Source organism: Vombatus ursinus, unplaced genomic scaffold (genome assembly GCF_900497805.2).
Source record: "Vombatus ursinus unplaced genomic scaffold, bare-nosed wombat genome assembly UNPS02014802.1, whole genome shotgun sequence".
Classification (NCBI taxonomy): domain Eukaryota; kingdom Metazoa; phylum Chordata; class Mammalia; order Diprotodontia; family Vombatidae; genus Vombatus; species Vombatus ursinus.
In genome coordinates this window covers 24,797,166-24,820,637 of record NW_020954580.1, presented here as the reverse complement: position 1 = coordinate 24,820,637, position 23,472 = coordinate 24,797,166, and the positions used below count along the sequence as shown (strand labels likewise).

Here is a 23,472-nt window from a genome sequence, read left to right as displayed (position 1 = left end):
GCCCCCATCAACACTTAGGGGATACTGCAGGAGTTGGAGCTTCTGCTATGTTCTCACCTGCCCCTGCGAGAAGAGTAATTAGGGCATGCTGTAGGAATTGGTGCTCTCATTATCAGCAACCCTTTGAGAAGAATAAATTAAATAACCCCTCGTTATGTCTCCATCGCTGTCCTTCCGGCTGCCTGGATCAAGAGTGAATCCGCTAGAGGCCAGAGGCCAAAAGCTCCTGTGTTACAACAGGGATTCAAACCAGGGTCCTCTGACTCCTCACTGAGAGCTCTTTTCACTGTAGTATCCTGCTTTCCACTAGGATTCAAGGGAATAAATACCAATATATTGAAAATTCTATTTAGGTTAGATATTCTGGATGGAGAAGAAATAGTTAATGACACAATCCCACATGCACCAACCAATGAGTAGTATGGAAAAAAGCAAGCTCTGCGAATATAAGGATGTATTTCATGTACTCAAGACTGAAGCTATAGTTCATACTTTTGAAGTTGATTTGAGTGAAATGGTCTACCAAAAGATTACTAGAGAACTTTCTAAACTTCTTTTTCTTGCAAAGTTCAACACTCTCTCCCTTTTGAAGTGTGCAAATTTAGGACCATGAGAATGCATAGATAGGCAAAGGTGGTGCAACCTTAAGGAAATCTTGAGCATGCTATAAACGAGGAGCTCTTAACCATTTTTGAGTCATGGAACCCCTTTGGAAGTCTGGTGAAGTCTATGTTTCCTTTTCAGAACAATCTTTTTAAGTTAATGAGTAAAATAAAATATATAGGATTATAAAGGAAACCAATTATATAGCTATCAAAATATTTTACAAGTTTTTTTTTTTAAACCAAGTTTATGGACCTTAGGTTAAGAAACCCTGCTCTAAACTTACTAGATCTTCCTTTCCATTCCACTACCCTCTACTCCCCTAACTTTAATATGCACTGTGAAGCAAGAGAAGATTAGGATTAGTATACCTTAGATCGGAGAGCCAAATTCTCTTCCTCCAGTTCCTTGAGTTTTTCTTGTAACATGTCCAGCTGTAAGAGACCTTGAGAAAGGCTGAAAGACTCATTGAATCTAAGTGGTGTAGAACAGCTGGAATCAGTTTCACTCTCTTCCAAAGCAAAAGAGACACGAAGTAATGCTTCTTTCTTAGACAACTCATGCTGCAGCTGATTAACCTAAATACAAAAGGTATCTGATTTACCAAATGTTTTTCCTATTTCATACTTTATACAGGCAATGTGGCTTCTGAATTTTGAGAATTGTACCACAGTTTAAACTAAGACAGTAACACTGAAAGTCACATTTTCCTGACTGACATGAAACATATCAAAAGATGAAAAAACTTCATTCAGTCTTCCTCAAGCTACAAATTGAGAACATTTTTTGCTACAATACAGCTTTGAAGTTTTAATAATAGAAGCATTCTAATAAGTTACAATTCAATACAAACTGAATCCAATGAACAAGTTTATTGTTACGAAGCAAGCCATGTTTTCTGTTTAAACCATGAATAATGACTAAAGGCATCAATGGAAAGACAGGTTCCAATCTTTCACATCTTCCATTAAAGCATTTCTCTTTTTCAAGAAGTCACAGAAATGACTCTGGGATGTCAAAAGATACGCTAGTAGAGACAAACTCTAGCAGATCACACACCAAGCCGTCAAAGCTCTGGGCATGGGGCCGCCATGTTGTCCAAAGACCAACCAAGTTAAGTTCAGAAGGACCATCTACTAAGTGATAGAATATAGGTTGTGATCATTATTGGTGGCAGGAGTACCAGCAATGCTAATCAAGTTACAGATCCCTTAAGTACTGATGGATCTTTAACATAAATTCAAGATGAAGCTTCATAAAACACAAATAGCATGGCTAAAACAGGGGCAAAATAGAGCATTACTACACAAGTAGCTTACCACACATATTAAGTTACTTTCACATGATTAATAAGAACATAATCGCATAACAGATGACCTTCAAAATATCTCCTTCCATCACTGTATTCACTATAATGGCAGTCAACATACTCCACCTGCCAGAGGGCCCTTATGTGATGGAATCATTTCGGAGAATCCACCAGAGTAGATAACTCTGCTCTCTCAAGGTCTCTATCATTCAGGAAAACCACTCACTTGATCAAAGGCTTGTCCCAACTGCTCTTCAAGTGCTTCATTCTGTTCAGACAGAACATGGTTCCTCTTCAAGAGAGCTTGGCCAATGCGAGCTGCTAGCTCGAGGTCCCGATCTCTCTGCCCAAACATTAAACATATTTTTCACTTGACAGCAAGTAAAGTATTACTTAATCCAATATACTCCAGAAGCTCTAGTCACAAATGCAAATTCCTAGAAAGTGTCAAATTCCATTTTAATTCCAGAGAAAAGAAAGGAGGAAAATTTTTCAACCAAACATGTGAAGGCCTCAGTGCTCAATGCAAATCAATATCTAATTTTTCATATTGAGAGTTATTGATCATCACCTTACACAGGCGCCCTGAAGCCTTCAAGGTTGTGCAGCACTGGAGAATACATATGAATGTGACCCTTAGAGTTAGGGCCAAGAGATACAACTATTAAGTAATGTTCCAGAAAAGGGGCATTGAAATGAACTGCTAGTAGTTAGGTGGGTTGAAAGTAGCTCTAGAGCTGGGCATGGTGGTGCAAGCCTGTATGATCCCTGTTCCTGAGGGAGGCTGAGACTGGGGAATCACTGGAGTTTGGAAGCTCTGAAATACAGTAGGAGCGTCTGGGATGAAGTCAAGCACCAAGAGGGTGAGCTTCCAGGAGCAGAGGGCCACGGGGCTGTCCATATTGAAAAAACAGAGCAGGGTGTGATCAGTATTGGGAACAGGCCCATGACTGGCAGCTGTACTCCCAGCTTGGGTAAGACGGAGAGGAGAGAAGAGAAAACAGAAAGGAAAGAAGGTGGCTCTATATAGGCTAATAGTTTTAAGTTTCTACAAGACAGGGACAATATTATTTCACAGAGTACTATCATAAGATGGTTAAAGGTGTAAGGGACTTTATAATATAATCATCTATTCTAACTGCCTCACGTTATAGATGAGGAAATAATATGCAGAGAGATGCTAGAAGACCAAGAGTTTTGAGGCTCAAAGTCTAGGGTGGCAAAAAAAAGTTAGATAATGGCTAAGAGAATAAGTATTCAGGGATAAGTAGTGATAGACCTATATGCTTATAGTATTTTATTTTGGTGAAATTAGGGTAAAGTAAGAGAGTTTTCAATACAGTATTTCTAATTATTCTACACCTGAATTTTAATATCTAATCAGATCCAAATAAATATAGACTCAGAGGGGCAGCTACTGTTGGAGGGGATCTTCTACTCTTTTAGTTTTTCAAGTATTTAAGTTACAGGAACTCCTGATAAGACAAGTCAAAGAATTCACTTCTTTATTGCTGTTATAGAAAAATGATCATTTGAACTTTAGTCAATAATCTTTACTCAAGAGGTGATCCTACCTCAGCCAGAAGATGTGTGACCATGTCAATGTCATTATAAGTTCTAGTCATCTGCTCCACCCTGTCTGTGCCTAGAACTAAGAAAAAAAAAATCAAAATCAGTGTTGACTGTTTCAGATACAATGAGAAAATTTGAATACAAGCATTTAGAAGAGGCAAAAGGATCAATTTGTTTAAAAAAAAAAAGAATATATGGATGTGATGAAAAGGTTATCATAGCAATCAAAGGAGTTCCATAGAATGCAAAGTTTGGAAGATAGATTGTGTTCTATCTACCCACCAGGAGTCAACTGAGTAACTTTCAACCAACACATAAGAATCGCTTTTCCAAATTGATGATACAGATTTCTTTACCTTCTAACTTTTTGAGTTTGCTGGGTTTTAAGTTTACGAATTATTTTTTTAATCTTAAAAGGTTATAGTCAGCAACACTGTACAATGATCAACTATGACAGACTTAGCTCTTCTCAGCAATACAATTATCCAAGATAATTCCAAAAGACTCATGATAGATCCAGAGAAAGAACTTTGGAGTCTGAATGCAGATTGAAGCATACTATTTTCACTTTTGTTTTTTCTTTCTTGTAGTTTTCCCCTTTTATTCTGATTCTTTTTTCACTAATATGGAAATGTGTTTAACATCACTGCACATGTATAATCTATATCAAATTGTTTGCCATCTTGGGGAGGGGGAGAGGAGGAAGGGAGAAAAATTTGGAACTCAAAATCTAATAAAAAATGAATATTAAAAAAATGTTGAAAATATTGAAATCTTTACATGTAATTGGAAAAAATGAAATACAAAAAATAAAAAAGTTATAGTAAATGAAAAATTTCCTTCTAATTATTAACAACTGAGTTTAGATTATATTCGAGGGCAGATGTCATGACCTATTAACTGTACATGAATGTCAGAAAACAAGGAAATTTACTAATTAGGTGTCTACCTATAGCTCTTTTGTGAAACATAGTCATTTGTTGTTTCAATTAAAACCCTGAGTCATGGTGAGAACAGTCATCATTAAAAAAATACTGAGTTACACTAGGCCTATCTGCAATATTGCATATTGTACAACTGTGTGACATTCCAGCACATTATCTTTTACTCAGTAGTAGTAATGAGTGAGTCTTTTTGGGGGGGGGGCGGGGGGAGGCAAACAATGGAGTTAAGTGACTTGCGCAGGGTTACACAGCTAGTAAGTATCATGCGTCTGAGGCTGGATTTGAACTCAGGTCCTCTTGAATCCAGGGCCAGGGCCAGTGCTCTATCCACTGCACCACCTAGCTGCCCCATGATTAATTCTTAATAAGCAAAGGAAACTTCCATTCAAATATATTTTATGATGAGAATAGAACTATAAACATGACTTAAAATTAATGAAATGCTAGTGGATTTTCTCAGTTGATGGCTTTAACACCATATTCAATCTCAACTCTTCATGCTAATAGTGCAGATAATCCAAATAGTGGGAAATCTGCCTCGGCAATGTATTAAATTATTTTTCTCTCAGCCAATCTAAAAATGATTTGCACTGATCAACACTAACCAGCTGAGTGGTGATATAAAATGTTTTGGGATTCTTACCTCTTTGGCATGGCAGGGACTTGACTATAACTGTTTTCTACTTTAAGTCACTTAAGAAGATAACTACTGACAATTATTACTTTAGCATTTTTTGTTTCTTAATCCTTTGAGATTTATAAGGAAGACATTAGATTACATTTTATTTTTGATTTTCCGAAAGCACAGGTCTGATGTTATTCCCCTATTAAATATACTCCAAGGGTTCCTAACTCTTGTCTATAGGTTTAACTTTGACAACCTGTCACAACCTGACCCTAACATATCTTTTTAACCATACCATATATTATTCCTCTTCTAATATTCTCTGGCCAGCCAAACAGGCCTTCTTGCTGGCCTTCATAAATGACACAATCTCCTGTTTTTGCATCGATATACTGGCTTTATACAGTTGGAATTCACTCCCACCTGATTTCTGCCTCTTATAGGCCATTGTTTCCTTCAAAACTCAGCTCAAGCGATACCTTCTAAATGAAGCCTTTCCTGATCTTTCCTGCTACTAGTGCTCTTCCTCAAAAAAAAAAAAATTTAACCTTGTATAAATTTTGTACAAACTCATTCATGAAAATGTTGTCTGCCCTGATGAAATGTAAGCTCCGTGAAGGCAGGCACTGTTTAATTTCTTGGTATTCCCAGCACTGAATGTAGTACCTGGTACATAGTTGATATTAAATAAATGCTTGTTGACTGATTGTCATTCTTTGTGTCTTTCTCCTCTTTCTGTTTGCTATTTGACCATTTCACTCACTTTGGTATCTTATCAAAGATAAAGTGAATGAAAACTCAAATCAATTTTGTTTTATCTACATTAACAATTCAGACAAAAGACTTGGTAAGGAAGAAGGTAGGTGCTCAAGGAAAAAAAATGAAGTCTAAATATCACTTGTTGATTTGAACAACCTGCTAATCTCCATTCCTCATTATCACAGATTTAAAAAAAGAATCATAGTTGGGTTGATGGTATTTGAGGATATCTGAAGAAGCTTAAACTTTAAAACAGAAAGATTCTTCATTTAAAAAAGTAATGAAATTAGAAAAAGAAAATTAGAAAGGGAAAAAAATTTTCCAAATAATTAAGGTTTACAAGAAAGGCTTTTGTCCCCTGTGACTTCTATTGTGTCTCAATCATTTAGCCACATTAATATGATTAACAGTACACTTTTGATATCTGGACCCAGGGGTTGACCAAGTAATTTTCTCAACCTAAAATATAGTCATTTCTATGTCCTGCCTCTTTAACAGAATCAGAGGAAAATCAAAGGGGAGAAATTTAGCCCCTTAAGTTAGAGAAACTTCTTGAGGGGTGATCTGAGATCCTCTGCATCTTAGCATGATGGCATCTTCCCACAATCCCCTTTTTCAAATTAGTGAAACAGTGATATTAAATCTTATATAGGCCAGACAACTGAAAAAAAAGGACGAATCATGGGTATTCTTTGAAAAAATTATTTTGATTCTATTCAGAGGCAAAATAGCTCTACTGAAGAAAGGATATGCAACCTTTAAAAAAAAAAAAGATACGGCAACCTTAACTCCACAAATATCACAACAAAGAAAGTGTTAAGCCATATCTACATTTAAAGTAAAAGTATACTAAAATACTAATTTTCAAATCCCAGTAGCACAAATTCACTATATCCTAGGAACAATAACAAGTCTTGTTTTCCTACTGTGATTGTATCAAACTTTGTTCTTTTAAAGTTTATATGTGACAAAAAAAATTTTTATAACATAAAAATAGCTAACTAAAGTTGAAGATGAAGTAGGCAAGTGAGTTAATGACTAACCTAACATAAAATGATTAAAAATAGGTCAAGAATGTAAAAACCTTAAGTTGTGTATCAGAAGTCATATCTAGTGATGAAAACAGGACAATAAAGAACTAAAAAGATGGAAGGGGGGCAGCTAGGTGATGCAGTGGATGGAGCACTGGCCCTGGAGTCAGGAGGACCTGAGTTCAAATCCAGCCTCAGACACTTGACACTTACTAGCTGTGTGACCCTGAGCAAGTCACTTAATCCTACTGCCTAGCAAAAACAAAACAAAAACAAACAAAAAAAGATGGAAGGAATTATCTTGAGTTTAATTTTTTTTAAAAAAGCTTTAATTAAGGAGAAATTTTAAGTATATCTATTTCCTATAAACGATCATAATTTTCAAAAGGTTGTACCCATTTAACATCATTACTCCTCCAAGATGGAGAGATTATCTATCCCACTCAAAGAGGCCTAAGGGAAGACCCCAGATTATCTTATTTGTTCACCTAGTCTCATGCTCAGTCTCCCATTTTAGTTTTATGTGGTTCCAAGGGCCTCCTCAGAAGGGGTTTGGCATAAATTTTTTTTAATGAATAAACAAATGAATGTGATTATGGATCATTCAACATAAAATATTTTGTTAATGTCCATGTCTCTGAGTTCAGTTACAGGCATCCATAACATTACTGAAGTAAATGCAAGGGCTATTAAAACTTTAATAGGAATTTCAAAAAAATTCTTACGTACTTATTCTGGTAGAGAACATAAAGTATGTTAGATATAAAGTGAATAGCCCATCCGCCTACTTTCTGTACCAAAAAAACAGCCTACACTAGAGGTCCCTTATGCTCAGAGACTTGTAGTCAACATAGAGACTCCACAACTCAGTCACTTACCTATTATATCACACAGTCACAAAGCAGACAGGAAAACAAGGAATCCCTCTAATCCACCCTCTCTTTTCCTTTAACACATGCTGCTAACATAAAGACATGCTGCTAAGCACTCAGAACAAAGCTATTAAAACACTGTGGTTAAATAGCTTCACTTTCCACTGCTCAGTTCTTCTAGCTAACTATGGATAGAGGATAGCCATCTTCTAAGTACTCTGGGCTTTAAATACAATCAATTTTACTAAATGTACTTTTCCTGGTAGATCTACATATCTTTTAATTCTAAAAAAGAATAAACAGTACAGAAATATATCTGGCCCTTGCTGCCAAGTATTAAGTACTCTAGAAACAGCCTTAGACGTTACCAGGATGGACAAACTAGTCATACTTTTAAGGATCAGTTTGGCAGGTTCCTTGCAGCTATAAACTCAGGTATAATTTTCTTAGTGCACTATTTCAGAGGATTCTGTTGTTGATTCTTCTTGAAGGAATAGCTGATTTCTGTGACTTCCTTGTATTCATGTTAAGAGATCTTCACATATTCTACCTCTCTAAGACCAATAAAGTGAAGATCAAGAAGGGTGTATGATAAATCAAAGACAATGAATGTTGTTCTCTCCTCGGTACCTTCCCACCCCGTCCTAGCCACCCACCCCCAACAAGACTCTTGTGCTATAGTTATCATATTTCACAAAAAAACGTAAAACCCTCTCCCCATACCACCCCCCCCAACCGCATACATGCCCCCTCACCACGCAAAGTAAAGGCTGCAAGAAGCTCCTCATTATAATTAATGTTACTGTTATCAAGGGCCATCATGTAGGTCTTCATTCATATCCTGTGGGTATTCCTAAGGACTCCAGGCCAGTGATGCACATTGGCACAGTCTTTCTAACACTCCGTGTCACTTCTCTGGTGTGCACTTAATGTTATGGCCTTCTTTTAAACACACATTCAGAGAGTTGAAAAAAAGGAGGAGCTTAATGATAACACGGAGAGAAATTACAGATCTACGAACTTCTATGAACTGACCCAATGCTTAGTAAACAATACAGAAGTCAACACTGCCCCACCCTCCCCGGCTCAGGGCCTGAGCATGGGAAAATTAAAGCTAAGCAAACCAGGGGCAATGAACCTTACACAGCTATTACTCTTTCATGTTATAGGCCTCCCTTATACATGATCTGTCACACCCTAATGAAAAGCTTGTCTAGTCGTTTGATTGCTTAAGCAAAATCTGTCCTTTTCCCACTTTGCCTCTCAAGGAATAGGACCATTAAGTCCACATTCTCCAAAAGAATGATACAACGAAAGGCAGATCAGTTTTGGTTATCCTATCCTCTATAAATATAATGTACTACTTTGTATGGAAGAAGTCAAAATAAATAGGAATTAGGAAGGTCCTAAGGGGATCTGCTATTCCTGAAAATATTCTTTCAATATTTTAGCATTTCCTTCTCTGCTGCCAAAGTACAGTGAAGAGAATATCATGAAACGTATCTCAGATTTGAGAGGCAGTGTAGCAAAATGGATAGAGAGCTCATCTAGGAGCCCAGAAGAGCTGGGTTCTAATATTATGAGATTTCTCTCCTCTCTGAATCAGCTATATGACCACAGGCAAATCATTTAAATTCAAGACTCCATTTCCTCATCTGTGAAATGGGGATAATAGTTAACACCTGAAAATACCTATCTTACAGAATCATTGTGAGACTCCAAGGAGATAATTGTGTGTAGAGCACTTGGCAAGCTTCAAGTGCTATTAGACGTCAGCTATCAATATTAAAAACAAGTTCTTCTTTAAAGATTTCTTTAAACAATCGTTCTATTCACTGCCATAACCTTGAGACATTTTTGCCTGTCATTAGACATTGTACTTTATTAGTTCAAACAAAGGTCGTGTTTCCTCCCTTCCCCTCCCTCCATCTGCCTTGTATAATACTGGAGTTTAAGTTATAATGAAGTGTTTTTCCGTGCCGACCTAAAGACCCACCTAGACTGGCTCAAATCCAAGCCACAATAAAGCACTGTTTTTATTATATTTGTAAATGGATATGTAAGAATTTACAGTTTAATATCTTATTCTAATCTTTCAAACTAAAAATCTCACAGAAACAAGAGAATTTAACAAATTGGATTTTCTTCATAACAGAAGAAAATCCTTGTGTTCAAAAAAGATTTCACACAAACATAAGAAAAATCTGGGGAATCAAACTAGAAAACCAATGTTATATTCACTTACTGTTTAGAGAAATGGAGAGAATGACAATTCAGTCAGGACTCATGACTATTCCAACAAGTTCTTAAAAAAAAAAAATTTTTTTTTTTTTTTGCTTTTTTTGGTGAGGCAATCGGGGTTAAGTGACTTGCCCAGGGTCACACAGCTAATAAGTGTCAAGTGTCTGAGTCTGGATTTGAACTCAGGTCCTCCTGACTTCAAGGCCAGAGCTCTATCCAAAAAAGATGTTTTTATTCTGAACTTCAAACACCAAAAACAACAACAACAAAAACAACCCTTAACAATATCATTTCCATATAAATAGTGGAATAACAAAAAAAGATGATCCTATTTGAAACCTAAAACACCAAAAGAGAATTTCCATACATGTAGCAGAACACAGAGAATACTCAATGAAACCATTAATCTCCATTTCGCATGATTTTTTTAAAAAGCACATAAAAAATTCTATCTACCATTCCTGATACTCTCCCGCTTCCATGTTTCTTTCAGAACAGCCTTCTGTTTTCTTCTGTGCATTAATATTTTTTTTTTTGCTATGGCCTTTTTTCTATTGGCATCACTATTGCTAACTCCCTCCTCGCAACTAACCAAGAGAAACAAAGAAAGAAAATCCACTGTAAAAAGTAAGCATAGTCAAAACAAAATCAAATCTACCTAGTTGCTATGCTCAGAAGCATTTGAGTCTTTCTCTACTGTGTCCCTCACCTCTCCATCAAATGGGTATGGATGGGAAAGAAGTTTTATCATAGGTCCTATGGACACATGGTTGTTCATTGCATTGTTCAGAGTTAGTCTTTCAAAGTTGTTTTTCTTTTCAAAACTGCTGTCCTCATATAAATTGTTCTCCTAGTTCTGCTGGCTTCATTTTGTGTCAGTTCATACTTCTTAGGATTCCCTGAAATCATCTCTTTTGTTATTTCTTATGATGCAATAATTTTCTATTACATTCATATACCACAGTTGGTTAAGTTATTCTCCAATTGTTTAAGAAGTGATCTAAGGCAGGGGTGGGGAGCTTGCAGCTTTGAGGCCACACACGGCCTTCTAGGTCCTTGGGTGTGACCTTTTGAGTCCAAGTTTTATGGAACAAATCCTTTTATTACGGGGATTTGTTCTGTGAAGTTTGGATTCAGTCAAAGAGAGGGCTATATATAGCCTCAAGGCCCAAGGTTCTCCACCCCTGATTTAAGAGATCCCATTGGATTCAGGTTCTTTGTCTTTTTTTTAACTCCTCACTTCAGTATTATTCCTCCTCTTAGCTCCCCCATCCCTGTTTCACCTTGCCTTCTGTCTGTAACTGACCTTGGCAGTTTTCATTTGTAGTTTACTGAAATGTAGTTTCCAGGTTTCTGAAAAATTATGGTTTTCAGAGAGTCCATTACTTCTCAAACTGTCTCTCCACCTACTTTTCGGGTCAGTCGTTTTTGCTATCAGATCTATTAGATTTTCTTTCTTTCCACCTTCAACCTTTTGAGTTTGTTCTCATACTTCTTGTGAACCTGATGAGATCCCAAAGGATGGGAACCCCATCAAACAGTACTTGTTTGATTGTGGCAAGCAAACTCCCATGATTTCTTCCTCTCATCCCTATGATTCAGAGCCGCTGTTTGCCAAGTTGAAAACCCTTTTCCCATGCTACCCTTCTTGACTCTTCATCCTCGGTCAACTCAGCTGTCCTCTTCCCAGGCCTGGGGCCTTGGAAACTTTCTGTTGTATTACTGACAAACCTCTTTTCAATTCTAAAACCCCTCCCCTCAAAATTATCTCAATCTTCATGCATTTTTTGAAGGCTCCTTTGTCCTATCACCCTTCTCAGAGCATTACCACAGTCATCTACCAACCTTCAGCTTACTCTCCCATCTTGTAGTTTGCATATAATCTTCCCTTCCAGCCCTCATCCTCCCATCCCTTCCTCTGCCTCATTCCTTTTAGATCCATTCTTTGTCCTCAACAGATCTCTAGTCTTCCCACTCTTGATCTGGCCTTGCTTTCTTCCCTTCACAGTCCTGAACCTCTGACTGACAAGTTCAACTATATTTTAAAGTCTTCCACCCTTGACTCCCTTAGCTTCTTGTCCCACTACAGTCTTAGGCCTCACCAAACCGCAATCCTGGGTTACCCCTGCCTTTTCTACTCTGCTGGAAGTCATGCAATGCCAACAGCTACATCCGCTACAAATTAATATATCTAATCTCAACTGGACTCTTGATGAGGAATAGCAATCACTCCTCCTCTTTCAACACAGGGATTTGCTTCCTATTTTACTGAGAAAATAGAGGCCTTTTGCTGCGAGCTCCCTCTCCTGGGGTCCCTAACATGCTACCACATTAGCCCCAGGGCACTCTCAAAAACCTTGAATGGCTCCCTTGTAACTCTGGGCTAAAATACAAATGCTATAACTTTGCCCTTAAAGCCCAGTTCCAACGTACCTTCTTTTCCAGACTTATTTCACACCTTCCCCCATCTATACTCTCCGTGTTCCAGCTAAATGGGACAACCAGCTGATCTCTGAGGAGAGCATTCTATCTCTTATCTCCTTGTCCTCACATAAACATCCTGAAATGGGATCCCTCCTCCTCTCCTTTTTTCTTCAAAGCTCAGATCACGTACTACCTCCTACGTAGAGCTTTTCCTGATCTCCCCTAAGTTCCTACTCCAGTTGTAGGTATTCTTTCTCTACTCAAGTTACTTTGTATCTGTCTCCTTCCTCCTACCACCGCGATGGATGAATTTTCCTGATGGAGGGTGGCAAACCAAAATGAATACAAATTAAATGGATATACATGTAAAAATCACAGGTATGAGAAATAAAAACAATCAATTCAGATTCTCGGCCCTGACTGCCAGCCTGGCCTTCAACACTGAAGGGTGATGCTTTCCATAGAGGTCAGGGTCAGATTTCTTCCCCCCAATCCTACATCACCAAATGATATTTATGTCCAAGTCTCCATCTCTATTCGCCTTCTCAACCCTCCCTAGGACCATTACATCTTACACAGGCTCTCTCCCTCCCCTAATCCCACCATAGTTATTCGGTCAGGGGTACACAGCACAAAGGTTACATAGGATATCTCTTTTTGCCTCCACGAGGCCCTCTCCCTTGTTATACAAAAACCTTTGGACTCCAGTGGTTCTTCCTCCTCTGGAACGAGTAATAATCTATGTTTCTGTACAAGTCAGTAAGAGGAGGGGGTAGCAGAAATAAAAGAAAGGGGGTTTCCAGGAACTGTTTTCATGGGACCCCAAATACACTACCAGCTTCTCTTTTGCATAGACTTGGACCTGAGTAAGTGTGCTTTTGGCACAAATAGCTCTTTTGGAGGCCTGCTACAAGTCTTCAAAGGGAGCAAGGTCACTGATAAGCCCGTGGTGGGGCTGGCTGCTGAGTGATGTCAATGGTGGCAGCTTCTTCCAGGAGGTCACGCTACTGTTCAGCACAACCAGATGGGTGTTGTATTGTCTTTCTCCAGTTCTCTGGGGACGGATCAATGACAATGCTGGCTGTCTCATCGAGAAAGGAGAGAAACAGGGCCTGCTCCTCTATGTGGGCTGCAGGCAGGCTAAGGCAGCTGGGACCCGCTCTACTGAGGGTCGCTATGGGGGTGTGGGGGCTGTCGCCAGTGTCCAGAAGCAGTTTCCATTTTTTCTGTCTGCACTTCAGTTTGTTTCTCATTGTTGCCGCTATAGCTGCACCACAGGGCCAGGGCCAGCTCTGGGTGCCCAAACAGAGGAAGTCAGTGTCTGACTTTCCTATCACACAGGTCATAATTACGGTCCATGTGTTCCCACCTACCTCTACTCTTGCCACAGTTGGACTTTGCAGCTTCTCTGTTTTCTTGTATTTGGATATCACAGGAACATGGATCTAGAGGTGGGAGAGGCCATCTAGTTTAATCTGAATTTTACACATAAGGAAACCAATGCCTGAGGAGGTTAAGGGATTTACCCAAGGACACACAGGTAGTTAAGAGACAGCTAGGTGGTGATGGAGTGGTTGGAGTGCTGGACTTGTAGGCAGGATAACCTGAGTATGAATCCTGACTTGGACACTCACTAGCCGTGTGAACCTGGGTGAGTTCTACCTGCCTCAGTTTCTTCATTTGCAAAATAGGAATAACAACTGTTGTGAGAATCAGAAGCAACAATATATCAAAAGTACTTTGCAAACCTTAAAGTGCTCTGTGTTGGTTATCATTTACTTATTAGAATGAGAATTATTAGAACAATTAGAATTACAGGTGGGATTTGAATCCAGGCCCTCTAACACCAGAGCCAATGGTCTGTCCACTATACTGCACCCAGTGCCTCCCCGCATAGAGGCTCTAGCTACACAGGAGGAAAGAAGGCTGCGGAAGACAAAGACTTAGTCCTTTGTGTCTCTGTACCCCATGCCCCACCCCCCACCCCCACCCCCACCCCAGGATCTGCTGATTAGTATAAGGTCTTGTCGTTGAACTGAACTCCCAGTTGGCCATACCTGTTGCTACGCTGCTTTACCAATTCCCACCTTTTCTTTCGAGATGAGGCCAATTTGCTCAATTGTCTTTGATTGGGAACTGATCAGCTTCCTCCTAACGCCCCAAAGCAAAGAGGAGCTGCCCAAAGTAGTTGTCTGAAAGAGGGCCAACTCCTACCCAAGCAATACCTATTCCTTCCTCTTCTCTCTAACCACTAGGTTTTAGAAACCTCCTCCTAGCTTGCTGCTTATCTGCCACTGCTCCCACATTGATCTCTGAAGTCCTATTTTATCATAATTGCTAAAACAACAACAAAAGAAAAGCTAGATATTTTAAAACATAACCTGACTTTGATTAAAAAATTTTGGTTTGAGTCAGGTATCAGATATGACAAGATGCCTGTTTATGGGAATCACCATCCTACATTAAATTTAGGATACTGGAATCTGCTAACATCATAACAGAGCAAGTGTGGTTTAGCATGTCTTCCAGATACTCCCCATGTATCTCTACATAGGATAGTTTGGAGTAAAATAGGATAAATTTGTATTTGTTTTTCTTGGGCACTACTGTAACAGCTGTGTCTCTAAGCATCAAAATTCTTCATGACTTTCTGTGGTAGTATTCTGCGTGGATGGTAAAACTGAGAAACTGAGAATACCTATTTAGAAGGGCATTACATACGGGGACTTGCAGGTCAACTTGCTTCAATCAGCACAAGCAAGAAACAATAACTTCCTTTCACTATCATTCCACTCAAGCTGAGCATAGGTTCCCAAAGTGGGCGATACTGCCCCCTGGAGGGGCACTGGAATGATGGGGAGGGGGCGTGGTAGTAGCCTGAGGTGCAATTGGGGGGTATTGAATAATAATAAAATAATAATAAGAAGAAGAAGAGGGTGGTGGAAGCATAAGGAAAGAAAAGTGGATAAGAAAATTTTGAGAAATCATTTGTACATGTTTCATCTGTTGAGTAACAAGAGTTAAAGTCATAGTGATTACATTATCTTCCAAATAAATACACAAATGCAAGTTATAACCGATCAGTGGTCAAGGCCGCTGACAGGGCTTAACAAGCAAGTGTTGGCAGGTGAGTGTGTTGTGCACTGTTGGGAAGTCCAGCATGCATTGGCAGGAATATGTGCGTGTAATGACTTGTTTACAATACAATATTCTGCAGTTATATGATACAATATTGCATCATCAAAATTTCAATGCAGGAAAAAACCCACAAATTTACAATAAATTATTAAATTTAAGATGCGTCGTTTTAAAAAAAAATTGTTCTATTTTTTGAAATGATACAAATTTCAAAAAACCAAAAAAAAAAAACAAAAAAACCTCCAAAAACCCAAGAACAACCAAACTGTCAAAAGGTTAAATAAAGTAGATTTCCAGGGAGGCACTAAGTAATTTTTTGAAAAGGGGGCAGTAGGCCAAATAAGTTTAGGAACCTCTGATCTAGAGGGAAATCAGGAACATGAGATGGAAATGAAAAGGGAGGGAAAACCAGCCCTCCCTGTCCCACATATTCAAAATGACTTGGGCTTTCTGGAACTAAACTTTAATGTTTAGACAAGAACATTTTCTACCTGTTAATCTGGGTTCCTGCTAGGCAGTAAAATTTCTGTTTGCTTTAAAAAAAATAATCATCACATCTACAACACATATATAACGTGGATATCCTCATTTCAACTGACCTAAGAAGTTTCTAAATAGGTGATACTCACTCATATAACGGAAAGTCTCTTCAGCAAGGACCGGAGAGATGGCCTTAGAGTCATGCTGATTTTGATGAGGAGACTGAGTCCAGTCTTGATTCTCATATAATAAGAGGGAATCCACTCGCAGCTTGTACTGGGGAAGCTGTTCTTCCAGCAGGCTCACCAGCTCCACTTCAGGGAGATCCTCATTGGAGCAAACATCTTATGAAAAAGCATACCATGTAAATCTGATGTATTTTCATATTATGCTCCAGAGAAAAATGGAGTAATCATTTCTGATGAGAGGCAGTGTGGCACAGTGGATGGAGATAGCCTTGGGGAGCCAGGAAGACCTGGGCTCAAGCCCCACATATGACACATACTGGCTGGGCATGTCATCTAACCCCTCAGTGTCCCAGTCTACTCTTTAAAACTATATGTTGCAGAAAAACAGACCTGCAAGTTTTCTCAAAGGGAGTTCCCTATGCCAATGAGATAACAAGTAGAAACACCCACCCTCACCCCATGAGAAGATAAATAGCATTCATGGTGGGACTACAAAGCTTTCTCTGGGTTACTTTGGCTCCGGGATATGGATTTGAGAGCCAATGACTCCTTCATCTTTATGTCTAGTATTCCTTTGGAGAATAGAATAAAACATGTTCTAAGGCCATGGCAAGGGATAATCCCAGACTCAAGGAAAACTATTAAACTGATAAGCATGTTAAGCTGCTCATGCCTAGGCTTAAATTAACTTCAAAATGTAATAAAAAAATTAAACACATCTTGTCTTTAATTCCTGTCATATTTTGACTATCAAATTTCAATTATTCTCCTCACCTAACCTACAAAGGCTAATGTTATCAAAAAGATGAATAGTTCACAATTTTTTTTTAAAAAACTCCAGTCCATTCTTAAGCCTTAATAATATTTCTTTAAGATGGGTTAAGGTAGAAACTTGAAATGCAACCAAGACCTATCAGTCAAATTACATTACAAATAATCTCCATATCCAGCTTGCTGCTGTTCTGTTGTTGATATGGAAATGGATCAAAAACTGCTTGAAATAAATTAGTCACATAGGTTTTTCACTGCAATGTACATTTTAATGGAATTTGACCCATACTTGTGCGTAGCTCACTATATAGCTTAGAATAAGTTAGCAAGTGCTTTATAAATGATAATGAACAAATGCTTTGTTTGTTTAAAACTGATGCCATTTCTTGGTCATTTTCTTCTGATGTGTATAATTCAAAAGGACTGTGAAAACTCATCAATGGTTGAAATTGCAAAAAAGGATTTTACTCATTAGGGTCCAGCTAGTATTCAAGCACATCAACTCACCAGTGATGCTCTCTGAGTCTCTGTGATTGCTATTCATGAGGTTTTCTTCATGTGTCAGTGAATCAGAGATGGCATTCCAAGGCAGCGTCATCCACAGTCCTTGTTGGTGTTGGTTGAGAACAACTACTTCGGTTTGAGTCAGAGAAGAAAGCCATCAAATCATTCAGGAAAGAAAGTGTGCTAGTGACCTTACCTCCACACCCACAGGTCAGATCACAACTTCTAAAAAGCCAGATACTTCTTAATGGTTAAATGCTACATCTGTTGCACTTTACATGGTCTCACGTGGCTATATCTCTCGGGTCAGCCATCACCTAAAACCAAACATAAGTTAAAGATGTCACTTGTAAAATAAATGGATCTGGTCACTTTATCTTGGCAAATCAGATCAAATCAAGAGACTAGATAGGAGAATAAGAGGATTCACAGCAAGGAAAGGTCCTATAAAACAGAGATGTCAATGTCTCTCTAGTGAAGTTAGACCAGATTAAATCTAATTGGGAAATGTTTAACAACAGAAACAAAAACACAACACAGATAACATTAATTTGTGGTTTTTTAAAGTCAACATGCTGCTTGTTCTATATGAGTTTGACACCACTGCTACAGAATAAATCTGCCTGACTCAATAGTCAGTCAAGAAATCTAGGACAGGGAGTCCTTTGTGCCTAGTAGGAAGGACTATTAAGTTTATCTCAATTGACCCTCCCTTTCAGCATTAAAGATATTACTGTTAAACAACATTAGTTGGGATAACCATATATGAGGTATATCTATAAATTATAAAAACAAAACAAAACATGTCACAAGAGTGGTACCAACACAGGTAACATGGTAACAGGTGAACAGTAAAGGCATCCCGGGGGGGTGTGGCATTTTGGCTGGGTCTTGTTGATAAAGATGAAAACTACGGATTAGGGTGGGAGAAAGGATATTAACAAGTTTAGACAGATAAAATGGGATAAACAACGGTACTGAGGCACAATGTGTTTGGGACATCTAATTAATCAGACTGAGTATAATGTAGGTTATGTGTTGTGGAAAGAAAAGCTGGAATGGCAGGCTGGGGCTAGATTGTAAAATGCCAGGATAAGGAGTTTCACTATATATATGTAGAATTGTAAAAGGGGAAAGAATATGATTTAAAAAGTGCTTTCAAAAGATTAATTTGGTATAGATGATATAATTTTAATTCAATATTAATCTGAATTCCCCAGTTGATAAATGGTCAAAGGATACAAACAGGCAGTTTTCAGATGAAGAAATCTAAGCTATCTTTAGTCACATGAAAAAATGCTGTAAATCACAATTGAGAAAGACAAATTAAAACAATTCTGAGGTACCACCTCACACCTATCAGAAATGGCAAATGCTGAAGGAGATGAGGGAAAAATAGGTACACTAATGAATGGTGGACAAGCAATCTGGTCTAATAATTACAGAGAACAATTTGGAACTAGGTCCAATGGGCTGTAAAACTATGCATTATGCATATCCTTTTAAAAGGGTATCCTGTTATTCAACAATACTCAAAAAGATTTTTTTAAAAAGGGAAAAGAATCTATTTGGACAAAAATAGTTATAGCAGCTCTTTTTTAGTGGCAAAGATTTGGAAATTGAGGAAATGCCCATCAAATGGGGAATGGCTGAACAAGTTGTGGTATATGACTGTAATAGAATACTATTGTGCATAAGAAATGACAAGCAGGCTGATTTCAGAAAAACCTGGAAAGACTTACTCAAACTGATGAAAAGTGAAGTGAGCAGAATCAGGAGAACATTGTTCACAGTAACAGCAATATTGTACGATGATTAACTGTGAATGACTTAGCTATTCTTAGCAATACCGTGACCCAAGACAATTCCAGAAGACTCATGATGAAAAATGCTATCCACCTCCAGAGAAAGAACTGATGGAGTCTGAATGCAAGTTGAAGCATACTATTTTTCACTTTGTTTTTCCCCTTTGGGTCTGTGTCTTCTTTCATAACATGACTAATATGAAAATGTTTTGCATGGTTGCACATGTATAACCTATATCAGATTGCTTAGAGTCTCAGGGAGGGGAAAGATTAGGGGGAAAGAGAAAATTTGGAACTCAAAAATTTTTTTAAATGAATGTTAAAATTGTCTTTATGTGTAACTGGAGAAAAAATATTATTTAAATTTTTTAAAAAATTAAATATTAATCAAAGAAAGGTTATTAAAGAAATAGAGGGACCTCTGATGTCAATGGGAAGATGATAATGGACAATTTAAAAAAGAAACAACTTCTTTACTATTTTGCTTTTGTTTTCTCTACCCAGAAGAATTATCATCTGACTAGAAAGTCAGAAGGGCAGTGAAACCATCTCCTCACTCATCTTGCATAAGATATTACTTAGCTGCCCTCAATGAGTTCAGGCCACATGCCTTGGATGAAGTATGTCCCAGAGGATGAGAATAACTTCCAAATTTCAATTTAATAAATTCAGATCAGTGTCCTGTGCAGTATCCCAGCAAAGAGCTGGACTCTTCCACTGTCTTTGGAGGGTGCGTCCTCTAAAACAGATAAAGATGTGATTTTCTGCCACCTGGTGGACTGAGTCCCATAAAGAAGGGTGAGCAGTTCCCTCAGCAATGATGCCAACGGGGGACTACGGTGAAGAGGGAGTACAAACAGTGATAAGCCTCAAAACAGCAGCCCTGGGGTCTCATACTTGCTTAGCCCTGTCTAAGTCTCAATTTCTGAGTCTCAGTTTTCTCATTCACTAGGCAGCTGGGTAGTTCAGTTGACAGAGCTCTGTACCTGGAGTCAGGAAAACCCGAGTTCAAATTGGCCTCAGACACTTACTAGCTATGTGACCCTGGACAAGTCTAAATTTCTGCCTGCCTCGGTTTCCTCCTCTATCAAATGAAGATGACAATAGCGCCTAATTCCTAGGGTGATTGTGAAGATAAAATAAGATAAAAAGCACTTTAAAATGCTATGTAAATGCTAACTATTTTTATTGCTAGCTGCCTCGAAGGCTTGTTGTGAGGAAAGTACTGATGATATAATCCTCTGGATCGAGAGTGTGGGTGAGAGTTAGAAGGGAGATAAAGCACATGTTAGATTCTATAAACTTATGAATCTCTTACTGTAGGTAGGTACTGTGTTTGGTGCTGGATACAATACAAAAACAAAAGTGAAAGTTCTTGATCTCACGAGGCTCATATTCTATTGGAGATAGATGGAATACAATATTTACACATATAAATAAATACAAAGTAATTTCAAGAGGGAGAAAACATTCTTCTTTTGAGACAAGTAAAGTAGAGATTCACATAAATTTTGTGAGAAGGATGTGGTGACAAGTAAGTGTATGGAAAAGATCAGACAACCTGAACTGAAAGACCTTAATATGGTCAGATAGAAAAGAGGTAATTTTTTTTTTCTTTTCTTATTGCAATGGGGGTTAAGTTACTTGCCCAGGGTCACACAACTAGTAACTATCATGTGTCGAAGGCCAGATTTGAACTCAGGTCCTCCTGAGTCCAGGGCTGGTGCTCTATCCACTGCCCCTTAATTTTCTAAGAGGAAGGAAAGTTAAGCTGGGCCTGAGCGACTTGAACAGCATGAGAAGCACAGAGGAAACTCATGAGAATAACAAAAGTAGGGGTGTTCCTCCACCGAACACAAGCATTACTTGTCTCCAAACGTGTGTGCAACCTCAAGTTTTTACGTAAGAGAAGCCACATTGGCAGGACATGCCCACTGAGACATAAAGGATTCAGAGTCCTTTTTGTGACCAGATGAAGGTTAAGGGTATATTAACTGGCCCACTGAGAATTGTCTCCATATCCTCAACTCAGCCTAGTGCTCTAAGGAAGTGACCTAATCAGACACAGACACTGCTTATGAAATATGCAACATTTTGTTCCCCATCTCCCACTCCCCATATGCCAAGGATGGAACTTAGCTCTGTGGCTAGGCTGTATCCCAGATGATTATTATCTCAGGAAAGAAGAAAAAAAGGACTGATAAATCGTAACCTAACTCTCTGTCTAGTTCTGCCAGAGACAACAGCTCCACAGAGCAGTCTCTGCCTTTATTTCTAAGTGCATGAATTCAGTGATTGATATAAAAAGTAACCAGAACTGCTTTGTACATCATAAGAACAAACCACAAATGTGTGTGAGTGTAGTAAAGCTACAGTACTAAGGAAGCACTAATAATGCTCACTAAATAGAGTTGATCCAGAGCTTTCAAATAAAACTCTCTGTGTGGACCTAAATTTTCTAAATTAGTTTTTAAAGGGCTCAGATGGTTTCTAGTAGCAATCAATCTAAAACACATGTGTGCCTATAATATGCAAAGGAATATGTTCAGTTAAAAAAAAACTGCATTATGCAATTACCATTCATAATGAAGCCCACAGACATCTGAATTCTAATTTATTTGTTGCCAAAGAAAACAGCAATTAAATGAAAAAAAAACTTAATTATTTAAAATTCCAGCTTTACATCTTCAAACAACATTTATTAAGTGTCCACTATGTGTAAGACTATATAAGCACTGAAGGAGGTTGTCCTTCATACTCAAAGAGGACCAAAATGACATCAATACATCAGGGTCAATGCACAAAGTGCCTGACTGTGGTTGATCAGACCAACAGGAGGTACAAGTGTAAGTAACACATAATTCTTGCCCTCAAAGAGATTACAATGGGATTAAATAGGTTTTTGTAGGCTGACTCAACAGCCTAACCACCATTTCCAACACTTCCATCAGGCAAATGCTTTCTAAGTTTCAAATGGCTGACAGGATTTAGAATTTGAGAACCAGGATTCAGATTCTGGCTCTTCCAATTATTACCTGAGTGACTTGGGCCCAATCATTTGCCTTTCTGGACTTCAGTTCTGTATTTGTAAAATGAAAGAGTGAAACCACATACTCAACTAAATTGTTGTTTAGTTGGAATTGTTAACAAATTCCAACTAAAAAAATCTATAAATAGAATAATAGAACTTCAATCAAAAAAGTAGATCACAGAACTTCCCCTGCAAGAATTTCAGCTGGAGGCTATTTAGGTTAACTTCTACTGGAAGAATATTAGTCTTCTCCAAAACATCCCTGACAAAAAAAAAAAAAAAAAATCATCCACTCTCTGCTAAAAACTCACTCCCTAATAAATACCTTGTGAGACTGATAGTGTAAATATTTTTCTTTCATCTTATGAATGAGGAAACAAAACTCAGAGAGTTTAAGTGAATCATTCAAGATCACATAACTAGTAAGAATTAAAGTTAGGACTGAAGCTTAGATCTCCTCATTCCAAGACTAATATTCTTTACATCATTCTTTGTTGCCTTTAGAAGACAGGAGGAAGAGAAAGGAGAGTTAGAAGTCAAAGCAGAGAAGGGAGGATATGAAAGTCTCAGAATAAAAAAGAAATTCTTACTTTAAAAATTCAGATATTTATAAAAGTATAGGAAAAATTTCAGATAGTCCATACTTAAGAAAAAGGTTTTTTCTTTAATTAAGCTATAGGTTTTCCATCATAGAATCCATTTTTCAACGGTAGAAATATTCACCTTCTTTCAGTCTTTACCATTTAATTGACAGAAAAAGATCAGCCCACATTAACAATAGGCATTCATTAAAAAGGGACCTGAGAGGTCACCTAATCTAATCCTCTCATTTTACAGATGAGAAAAATGAGGCCCACAGAGGTTAAGTGACTTGATTAATGTCACCTAAGTAAAAAGAGGCAAAGCTAGATCTTCTTAGTCCAAATCCTGAGTCCAACAATAATCACAAATACATGAAATTGTATTCAAATTTCATGTTTATTTGGAATTCCAAGTTTTGTACTTCCCATTAAGAAGTTACAGTAAGCCAACATTTTCACAGGGTAATACTTTGGATATACCCAAAAGGGCTTAGAATGTAAACTCATTTTTAAAACTATATGGAGGATGACTGTGGAAGATTATAAGCAGTATCATTTCATAAAATACCTTAAAACCTGAGGGAAAACCCAGTT

At 38.0% G+C, this 23,472-nt stretch overlaps 1 protein-coding gene across 4 annotated transcripts in view; it reads right to left on the bottom strand.

Moving 5' to 3' along the window:
* The window catches only part of TRAK2 (trafficking kinesin protein 2), a 76,632-nt gene that overhangs the window by 30,020 nt on the left and 23,140 nt on the right, over positions 1-23,472 (bottom strand). For 3 of the 4 annotated variants that reach the window (XM_027873661.1, XM_027873662.1, XM_027873663.1), the window contains exons 2-7: positions 17,465-17,778; positions 16,148-16,342; positions 13,754-13,825; positions 3,487-3,563; positions 2,139-2,255; positions 975-1,181 (exon numbers count right to left, since the gene is read on the bottom strand). In XM_027873661.1, coding sequence (XP_027729462.1) covers positions 975-1,181; positions 2,139-2,255; positions 3,487-3,563; positions 13,754-13,825; positions 16,148-16,342; positions 17,465-17,555 — 759 coding nt within the window. In that variant the 5' untranslated portion in view covers positions 17,556-17,778. The remainder of the gene's footprint in view (positions 1-974; positions 1,182-2,138; positions 2,256-3,486; positions 3,564-13,753; positions 13,826-16,147; positions 16,343-17,464; positions 17,779-23,472) is intronic. The other variant, XM_027873665.1, reaches the window with a different exon arrangement.